Here is a 10,771-nt window from a genome sequence, read left to right as displayed (position 1 = left end):
AAAAAAAATCACTTATATATATATTTATATATAAACCATATGACTAAACATCCATCATTATCACTACAATAAATGCATGTTGTTGTATATGAAAATTTCTTATAATATATACCTGGAAAATAGAGGATAAATAGGTAGGAGATTTTTAGATATTTTTAGTGAAAACTCTCTAATACTCAAATTAAAATTAATATCAAAGAATAAGGGATAAAACTAATTGAAAAAAATAATATAATTTTGTAGGTAATCTAATTTTTTTATATATGACGTAAATAATAATTAATTATGACAAGTCAATTATATAATTATATGGATATTGTTAATTAGCATAATTATAGAAATATATTTTTATTTATACTATACAATTATAGGTATTATTATTTTTGACAATCTTATAAAGATATGAATTATTATATTTAATCTTTATAGTGATTAAACTGACTAAATAAATTTTAGACCTGAATTATTAAATATAATTAGGCTTATAAATTATTTCAAAATTTGAGTATGTATATTTTAGAGAGTTATATTAATGTATTAGTAAAAATAATACTACAAATTTTTTATTTTTGCTTTTTATATAAAATAAAACTAAACAAATCAAAATAGTAATTTTAAAAAAGGAAATAAACTCAATTTGCACTATGTACTTTATGGGGATGTCCAATTTAATTAATTTTTAATTTTTAATATAATTTAGTTTTTTTGATTTTTTGTTTAAGTTTAAATTGGACCAATATGTAACTCACACACTATTTAGTGCGTGTTTTTTTTTTTTGTTGAAATAAGCTCAATTTGCTCCTTTTACTTTTTTAGGAATGTCTAATTTAGTAATTTTACTTTTAATTTAAATTCAAATTAATTTATTTTTTTATTATATAGTACTAAAATACTATTTATTTGTTTATAAATAATTAAATTAAATAATAAAATAATATTATTTAATATTAATAATTAAAATGAAAGTATAAAAATATTATTTTTATATTTTCATTAATTAATTAAAAATAAAAATAATTAAATTGAAAAATAATAAAAAATATTTTATTTTCATATAATTAATTAAAATTAAAAATTATGATTATGACTAATTTTGATTATTTACAATAAAAAATATTATTTTATATTTTCATTTTCTTAATTAAAATTATAAAATTAAAAATATAAAATATTATTTTTTCCATCTTATTAATTAATATTAAAAATTTAAATATACAAAAATTAACTAATCATAATTATTTAATTAACATTAAAAAATGATTATTTTTCAACTTAGTTAATTTATTTTAATTAAATAATGAAAATATAAAAATAATAATTTTATACTTTCATTTTATTTATTAATATTAAATAATATTATTTTTATTATTAAATTTAATTAATTATAAAAAATAAAATAACATTTTAATATTAATAAATAAAAAAAAGCTAATTTAAACTTAAACTAAATGTAAAACAATTAAATTGGACTCAAAAATTAAAAATTAGCTAAATTGAATATTCTTAAAAAGTATAAGGGTTAAATTAAGTTTACTTTCATTAAAAAATATCATGTATACATCAATTAAGTTAATTTAAATTGAAATTAAAAAAATAAATTAAATTAAAAGTTAAAAATAATTAAATTGAATATTTTTAAAAAATGTAAGAGATAAATTAAACTTATTTTCATTTTAAAAAATAAAAAACAAAAAAGTTAAACTAAATGATGCCTTATGCTTAAACCACATTAGGGTCAACGTAAATGCCATCCTTGTCAATAGCAAACTCAATTGTGACGCTTACCTCAATAAAAAAGGAAAAAATGAAATGATTTGTGGACCCATCTACTCCCACTACAGGCCACAACACATTGATCATATTTTCTTAAGGTAAAAACAAACTAGCTAGTCAACGATTGGTAGCTACGCATGCATTTTTTTTTTTTTTTAATGCCTATAGAAAGAACAAAAAGAAGCCAGCTAATCAAGCACTGCATGCAAACCTGGCCACTTGTCGATTTCAGCTCGTGGTCTAACTGAACTTAAACTAGCGTGACGGAGGCTGGTTTCTCATAATTTCCATTTGTTATGATTTTAATTTAATTTTAATTTAATGATAATTTCGATTTTATTCATATTGAAGTAATTTAACTGTTAAAATATTTTTTTTGAAATTTTTATTAAAAAAATGAATCAATTTAGTATAATTCGAAATTTAAAAAAGCCAAAAAAATCTTAAACAATTTAGATTTCAGTTTTGATTCGTAAATTATTGATTAATTTTAATTTTAAATTTAATTAAATTTATTTTAAACTGTTTTTTTTTTATTTTAAATTGGGTTTTACACTAATTCTAATCGTGATCGATAATAACTGTGTTAACCGTACGTAAAAAAATAATTGTGACGTGTCCGTAGAGTGATGTATGTTTCCCCTTAGTCACCACCATCATTGCATCACAGTACAGCTCCCAAATCTTTGTGGGACGATCATCCAACGATGGATATAGTGTCAAGTACATGACTCTTAATAGTGCTGATGCAATGAATTGGTAGACAGAACCTGGACCATCCCTAGACAGATTGGAGAGTATTACTTTCTAATGAGGAGTGGCAGACGTTCAATTATCTACTTTAATCCATAGCTTTAACTTACTCGTCAGAGTTCTTACAACGATTAAATATTAGTAATCACTAATTTCTCATGTTGACTCTGTGTATACGTGTAATTTAACTATTGGTTAGAATATTGAATATTACTAATTTCCGAAAAGCACATCAACCTCTCCTACACCTTTCGCCTTCACTGGCCATTTGAAAACACATGCATTTCATAACAGCTGCACTATAAATATATATTATAAACGCCGCATCACTTTACTTTCTCATCTCTCTCTCCGATCTCTAGTAGTCCGAGTTTTTTTTTTTCCACATCCTCATAACCGGAAAATTTTCTTTTGGGAACAGGTCCGGCGACATGGCTGACGAGTTTGAGACATGCGTAGGCTACGGCTTGAAGCTATCAAAGAGAATTTACTACGGCAAGGAATTGCCTCCGGCGCCGGAGGCAGGAATGTCGAAATCATCGGAGAGCTTGTTACCTTTGGCGGTGATGGTTTATGCGGTAGTGCCAGAGCCAGAAGCGGTGGACAATCCTGACGTGCCGAGCTACCAGCCGTACGTGCACGGGAGGTGCGACCCGCCGGCGTTCATACCGTTACATATGCATGGAGTAGCTATGGAAGTTGAGTGTTGTTTAGATCATGCAAACGTTAGTTTTAGCGGGAAGTGGCGCTTGCATTGCATCAAGACCACTAGGAAGTGTGATTGCTGCATCGCCATTCCCATGGGAGACCAGGTACTTGCAATATACATTTAACAACAAAAGCACTTATATTAGCCTTATTTTTTTTAATATATACATTCAAAATCAATTTTTATATTTATTATTTGATCTCGTTATGTATTATTATTATTGGGAGGATTTTTTTTTTTTTTTTTTGAGAATTGGCAGGAAATGCTACTAATGAAATTGTTTGTCTTCTGCATTTGTCTAGTGAAAAAGGAAGAACTTCAAACTCCTTTTTTTAATAATTAAAAAAGATATAGCACCGGTTAGTTGTTTTGGGGTGGTGAGTAACTGATAGAGTCAATTTGCTTGTCCTACTAGCTAATTTTGTTCCTCCAGCTAGAGGAATTGCTGGACTAAAATTTGCAGGTCTTTGTTGTTATTGCATAATATAATCTAAACGTGATTATGGGAATTCATCATATACCTTTTTGTGTCTTCTGGTTGGCTGTTTGCAATAAGATCTTTTTGTTACTTTTAGGACTGTTTGAAGTAACTTTTCTTTTAAGTTCTCAAGAAAAGCATGATTTGGCTAACAGGGTTCAATTCTAGGTGTTGAGGTTGACATAACTGGGGAATCATACCATAGCCAATTGATCACAGCAGAAGAAACGAAAGATAAGGAAAAAGTAAACAAGGGAGGAGATGGACGCTACTTGAAAGGCAGTATTTATACATTTAAAATCCCACAGGTGATACTTAATTAGCACATAACGTTTAGTTGTGTTAATGTCATTTGATTTCCTTTTTTGGTACTATCTCTCCAAGATTATTTACCTTTTAGGTTGGTGGAGGGACAGTAATTTCAGTTAAAGTGACTTGGTCTCAAAAGTTGGCATATAATGAGGGTAAATTCTGCCTCAGTGTACCATTTAGTTTTCCAGCATTTGTCAATCCGATTAGCAAGAAAATTACTAAGCGAGAAAAGATAATGTTAAATGTGAATTCTGGTTTTGGCAAAGAAATTTTATGCAAGAGTACTAGCCATGCTCTAAAGGTATGTCATTCTCATCGTTATTCAATGTTTCATTCAGATTCTGAAATACAAAGAAAATGACACCAGTATTATTGTCCTCTAGGAGCTAAGGCGTGAGGTTGGTAAAATGGGTTTCTTATATGAAGCAGAAGTACTAACTTGGTCAAGTGCTGACTTTAATTTTTCATATTCTGTAAGTCCTTGAACAATTGACTATTTTCACAAGACGTAATTTTTCTTTGTTGTTTCTCCATGGTTGAAAGATGAATGCCCGAAATCGAAGAGATCTATTTAATAAACTATTCTGGTTGACTTCTGTGTCTACAGGTCCCCTCGAAGGAGTTATTTGGTGGTGTGTTCTTGCAGGCCCCACGTCTGCGAGATTTTGATGAAAGACAGATGTTCAGCTTATATCTTGTCCCTGGAAATAACCAGAGTATGAAGGTTTGTAAGGATTTATCTGGCTACTTCTGCTTTTCCTTTCTCTTTTTTTTTTTTTTTTTGAAACATGGCTATCTTCTACTTAATTATTTGTTTCCAAATGTTTTTCATTCAGCAAGTTACTATCATAATTACTACCAAAATTAAAAAATGCATACTTTATTTTGGTAAGGGCTAACGATGATCACACTATTGAAAAGAGAAAATGTAGATACCAAATGTGAAGGGAAACAATCAAACAGAAGGTTGAGTTTTTTGGAGCACTAATTAAGTGGAATAGAATAGTCACTGGGACTTTGGCTACAACAAAAAGGACGAGGAGAAGTCCCTAATAGAAAGTATAAAAGAAAAAAAAAATCAACTAGAAGAAAGGTTATTAAGGCAATGGGATTGAAGGCTAACCCTAGTTTTGGTTTTGAGTGGGGCTTCCCTCAGAGCTTAGAGAACCAAATATCCTTGTCTTTAAATAAAGGGCTCCTTTTTCCTTTTCTATATTGGCTCAGTTAAATTTATGACCATTCTTATTCCATTTTCCTCCTTGAATCTGTTAGGCTTTCAGGAAGGATGTGATCTTTATAATTGACATAAGCGGAAGCATGAAGGGGGCTCCTTTTGAGAATGCAAAGAATGCACTAATATCATCACTCTCTAAACTCAATTCCGAAGATTCTTTCAACATTATTGCTTTCAATGGGGAGACCTATTTATTTTCATCATTAATGGAGCCGGTAACACAGGGAGCAGTATCAGAAGCTGCCCAGTGGCTTAGCGATAATTTAACCATAGGTGGTGGTACAAACCTTTTGCTTCCACTTAAACAGGTGTGTATAAAATGTTAAGATCTTAAAGTTGCTTTTGGCATATATTTTTAACTTTATCTTTTTTATAATTAGTACAACTTATTACTGTATCTAGTTAGTTCTATATTGTGTACTCTTTCCTCCTGTATCTCCACAAGAAACTACATGTGAAACAAGGAAATGAGCTACCTAATGCCCTTCGGTCCCCTGATTTTGCCTTTTCTGTCACTTTTTTGTTTTCCCCTACTCCATTTTCTTTTCACTTTTGTTAGTTCTCTACTGGCCTACTTAATTTTCATATAATGCTTGATTACAATTTTTTCCCATCTTAAAAATTTTTAGATCCTGCAATTTTAACTTTCACTTCTGTAAATGAGATATATTGCTGATTTTATGTTGTGTTTTGCTTTGTTTTAGGCTTTGAAGCTGTTGGGTGAAACTACTGATTCAATTCCTCTTATTTTCCTCATCACCGATGGGGCTGTTGAGGATGAAAGGGATATTTGCAATTTTGTAAAAGGATCTCTTAAAAGTGGAGGATCAATTTCTCCTCAGATATGTACATTTGGCATCGGTAAGGTTTTCTGCTTTCATGCAAATGCATCTGAGCATGCTTGTATATATACACCATGCTTGGATAACTTCAGGTTCCTTTATAGCAGTTTTAACAAACTGTTTCATGTAAACCATTTTTAGGAATATATTGTAACCACTATTTCTTGCAAATGCTGGCACAAATTGGAAGGGGATATTTTGACAGTGCTTATGATGCAGGTTGGTTGTGTTTATGTTTGGACTGGGAGTTTTAGTGCAATAGGGCTTTTTTTTAATTACCATCATATTCATTTTGTTTCCAGATTCAGTTGATTTTCGAATGCAGCGGTTATTTGCAACTGCTTCATCAGTCATCCTAGCCAACATTACCATGGGTGATTTAGAACATCTTGATTCACTTGAGGTACACTATTCATGATACTCCATCACTTGCTGATGTACAATAGCTGAATAGTTAGTTTAATTAGAGGGTTTTTTTTTTTTTTTTCATTTGCATCATTTGATCTCTGGTTGTGCCTGACATGCAGTCTTTCTTTGCAGTTGCTTCCGTTTAGAATTCCAGACTTCTCTTGCGGAAGTCCATTGGTTGTATCAGGCAGGTATAATGGAAACCTTCCAGAGTCGATAAAAATTAATGGCACTTTGGCAGATATGAGCAATTTCACAATAGAATTGAAAACGCGAAAGGCAAAGGATGTGCAACTTGATAAAGTAATGTTTCTTCCAGGCTTAATTTTTTTATATGTACTTCACAATTGCCAACTTGTTGCAGGGTAGGTTTATGAAAATTTTGTTTAACAAGCTTTACCATTTGATGTTAATATCTGGTTTCTTATAAGATTATTCACACAACGCAAGAGGCCATTAGGTTTTCTCAAAGAAAGATACCTGTTTCTCAATTACTAGCTTCTAGCATGAATCTGCACCAAATTTAGCATGTTTAGGTTGCATCTCCAGTGCTGAGATACCTGAGACTTACAATCATTATTTCCATGCCCACAACTTCCTTTTTATTGTGTACAAGTTCTTCAAAGTTCACACTCTTCCACGCAGCGATATTAGATACATCATCAATTGGCAACTGCCTTGTTTCATCAGTTGGCAACTTCCAACACGTATGCTTGGTATTGAATTGCTCAAACAGGAGTATTTCTCTGACATTTATAGCTTTTTAACTGTCCACAGAAGTGAATGTGTTTCAAGTTTTCAAGCATGAAATTTTGTCCATCCTTCAGGATCGTGTCACTGCTACTAGCTGAGATCTGGTACTCCAGGATCAGTACTAATTCAGTGTAGAATGTAGATTACTGCAGTTGAAACGAGAATTAAAAAGTTCTAATAGTGCTGTTCTCTAATTATATTTTTACTCTGCACTCTGCAGGTACTTGCAAGGAGACAAATTGATATTCTCACAGCTAATGCATGGTTGTCAGAAAGCAAAGACCTTCAGCAGAAGGTTGACTACTGAAATTTCTGAGATTTTAATGAAGTCAAATCAATAAAAGTCATTAAATTGTATCATTCGTTGCAGTATTTAGTTTAATAAAGAAGGCAGGTCATCTTAAACTGCAATGAGAAAAAAAATTGTAAACCTTATATTGCTAAGGTCTAATTAGGCATGATCAAGAGATATACAGTGTTGTGTTTCAGTGGCTCATTTGACATGGATGTGCATGAAGATAATAATTTCTCTCTAACAGAAACATAATCAAAATAGTTTGTTCTGTTGTAGGTTGCAAAAATGAGCATACAAACTGGGGTTCCATCTGAATATACCCTTATGATTTTGCGTCGGACCGATAAAGGGGAGAAAGCACCAGAAACAATTCTGATGCAGGAGGTATGCCTTCGCCTAACTTCTGACATTACACAATTTATAGCAAGAACATCATTTTTTAATCTTTCTCCATATTCCATGTACATTACAAATACATAACTGTGACAATGTGTAAGAAATAACGAAATATGCAACAATTCATGGATCACCCTTAATTTGTGCCATGTAACTTCTTGATCTTGTTTTTGACAGAACTGATAAATGAAAATGTGTTTGTGATGGAGCTCATTGTCCTAAAAAATCTGTGAAACCAGGTATTCAACAAAATCAACTCAATTAGACAAGTGGACTCAGAAAGCCAGAAGATTATATTCTTGGGGAGGCTAGGTGTTGGCCTTGGCAATCTGACTGCAACCGCAGCAAACATTCCTCCAGGAACAGAGGAAATAAAGTCACCTGAAGCTACAGAAATGTTGGTTAAGGCTGCTTCCAATTGTTGCAGCAGGCTTCTTGACCGGTGCTGTTGCATGTGCTTCATCCAGACTTGTTCATACATGAATGAACAGTGTTCTATCATTCTCTCACAACTCTGCGTAGCCCTCGCTTGCTTTGAATGTCTGAACTTTTGCTACGAGCTTTGTGACTGTGCATAACTAATTAATTATGATGTAAAATAGTTGCTGAACATATGAAGATGCGAGGACTATATAGAATGTGATGTTGTTGTGCATGCAAATATTAAATTCTATGCTAATATTATCTCGTCTTTTTGTTGCTTCCATTAAATCAAAGCGAGCTTGAACAAATTCCTTTAAAATTCTGTTCTAAATTATATATTGCAAAATTTTTTATTTTCAAAGTGCACAAAAAAAAAAAGCCAATGAAGTTTGTCCCAAGGTATTTTGCGGTCGCCTGGACAAAAGCACTTCACTGAAGTGGGAAAAGTGAGCAGTCGCCACTTTAATTTTGAGGGAAATTAAAGAAAATCATTTGTGAAAATAAATTAAAAGAAACCACTTCGAAAACAGAGATTCTAGGTTCGGGGTCCATATACGGGCGGGAAAGGTGTTAGGCACCCCGCCTCGTCCCTCAAACAGATTTAGTGTTATGCACTTTCATAAATTAAAAGGGTAATTAGGGGGTTGAGATAGTGATGATGTTAATCCTTTGCAAAAATAAGGAATATTTGATATTTCACTCATTTTGGGTTGCCCAAGAACACAAGTTCGTGAGATGGCCCTTTAGTGAATAAGTGTTTGAGTGAGGTTGTCTTGTGTATTGGGGTCATGTTATTTAGTTTGAATTTTGTTAAGAGAGCTCGGGCAGGGAACTTCTCCCGATCTCTAAATATATTTTATTAAGAGTTTTGAGTGGGAGATTTCGGATAAGAACTCTCCTCCGATCTCCCTGTTTTAATTTAGACGAGAATCAGGTAAGAACTCACCCTCGATCTCTTAGGGCGTTTGATTTAAAATTTGATCAAGGATCTCGGATAAAAATTCTCCTCTGATCACCGTGTTTTTATTTGAATGAGGATCAGGTAAGAACTCTCCCCCGACCTTTTAGGGCGTTTGATTTAAAATTTGATGAAGGATCTCGGATAAGAACTCTCCTCCGATCTACGCGTTTTTATTTGAATGAGGATCAGGTAAGAACTCTCCCCCGACCTCTTAGGGCATTTGATTTAAAATTTGATGAAGGATCTCGGATAAGAACTCTCCTCCGATCTCCACGTTTTTATTTGAATGAGGATCAGGTAAGAACTCTCCCCCGACCTCTTAAAGTATTCGGCTTAAAGTTTTAATGAAGGATCTCGGATAAGAACTCTCCTCCGATCTCCGTGTTTTTGTTTGAATGAGGATCAGGTAAGAACTCTCCCCCGACCTCTTAAAGTATTCGTGACATAAGACCGAACTTTTCACCGATCTCGTATGTGACTACCTTATCCGAACTCTTTGGCTGGCTACATCCGATCTCTCTCGGTTACTAATCTGGGGTCTTATCTCGATTCCCGCTCTATTATGCTATTTCCTAGACTCGCTTAGTAGCCCGACCTTATGACTTTTCCCCTGATTCCCTATTCATTCTTTGATTATTTTTACTTATTCAAAAGAAACTATCACGTTAGGACATTGCTACTAAATTACCTATAAGTTACCCGCAACCGGAACACCTATATTCGAAGGAAATAAAAACTAAGGACAAATAAATAACGTGAACTTATGAAGGGAAAAAGTAAACTCAAGAGAATAAATATCGGCCGGAGGGATCTACGTGGGATCTTTAGTATGACTGGATTTAATGAAAATTTCGAGAATAAAAGCAAAGAAAGTAAAATGCGAGCGTTCGGCAAAATGACAGTCTGGGCACTTACCTGTGTGAGGTCAAGGATATCAAACTGACTCTGGAGATCACAAGTATTGTAGAGTTGAAAGCTGGTGATACAAGGATCAATGCTTACTCCGAGATTGCAAAAACCAGGTTAAAATGCAGTTGAACCGAAGCGACGGAAACCGGGTCAGAATGAGATCAGGCTGAAAGAATAATGTGTTGATGTTGGGGTGATGAAGACGAGACTGAACGGAAATGGTGTAGTAGAGTAATGAACAAACTGAAAATGAAGGATTTCAAGGTTCGAAAACTCTCTATCACTGGAGATACTAAAAAAAACTAGTTTCTGAAGTTTCTCAATTTTCATGCAAGCTTAGAATGGCAAAGCAGCAAGACTGAATTAAATTTCAGAGCCTTTCCACTATAATCACCACCACCCTTTTTTGTTCGTCCCCTCTACAGTATTGCATACAGGTATTTATAGGGAACGGGTGCTACTAATGAAGGGTCAGGATCTCCCCTTGGGGAGAAGGAAGGTTTGGATTTAAAAGGACATAATAAA

The 10,771-nt window shown here is 32.8% G+C and overlaps 1 protein-coding gene across 1 annotated transcript; it reads left to right on the top strand.

Annotated features, from left to right (window-relative positions):
• Positions 1-2,801: 2,801 nt before the first annotated feature.
• On the top strand, positions 2,802-8,641 carry LOC110664653 (uncharacterized). The gene is made up of 13 exons (XM_021824431.2): positions 2,802-3,338; positions 3,869-4,021; positions 4,114-4,326; positions 4,409-4,498; positions 4,633-4,749; positions 5,298-5,567; positions 5,964-6,120; positions 6,243-6,320; positions 6,404-6,504; positions 6,642-6,812; positions 7,483-7,557; positions 7,834-7,941; positions 8,193-8,641. The coding sequence occupies exons 1-13, from the start codon at positions 2,958-2,960 to the stop codon at positions 8,529-8,531; spliced, it is 2,253 nt and encodes a 750-aa protein (XP_021680123.2). The 5' UTR covers positions 2,802-2,957; the 3' UTR covers positions 8,532-8,641.
• Positions 8,642-10,771: the final 2,130 nt, after the last annotated feature.

This window comes from Hevea brasiliensis, unplaced genomic scaffold (assembly GCF_030052815.1).
Source record: "Hevea brasiliensis isolate MT/VB/25A 57/8 unplaced genomic scaffold, ASM3005281v1 Scaf583, whole genome shotgun sequence".
Lineage (NCBI taxonomy): Eukaryota > Viridiplantae > Streptophyta > Magnoliopsida > Malpighiales > Euphorbiaceae > Hevea > Hevea brasiliensis.
The sequence above is the reverse complement of the archived record's forward strand: the minus strand, read 5'-3'. Positions and strand labels throughout refer to the sequence as shown.

Bases quoted from the DNA above. Each gene is read 5' to 3' on its own strand.
- LOC110664653 (XM_021824431.2), top strand. From the start codon at position 2,958: ATGGCTGACGAGTTTGAGACATGCGTAGGCTACGGCTTGAAGCTATCA. The intron at 4,327-4,408 runs GTATGTCATTCT...ATTGTCCTCTAG, and splicing joins GTACTAGCCATGCTCTAAAG to GAGCTAAGGCGTGAGGTTGG. The intron at 6,121-6,242 runs GTAAGGTTTTCT...AACCATTTTTAG, and splicing joins GATATGTACATTTGGCATCG to GAATATATTGTAACCACTAT.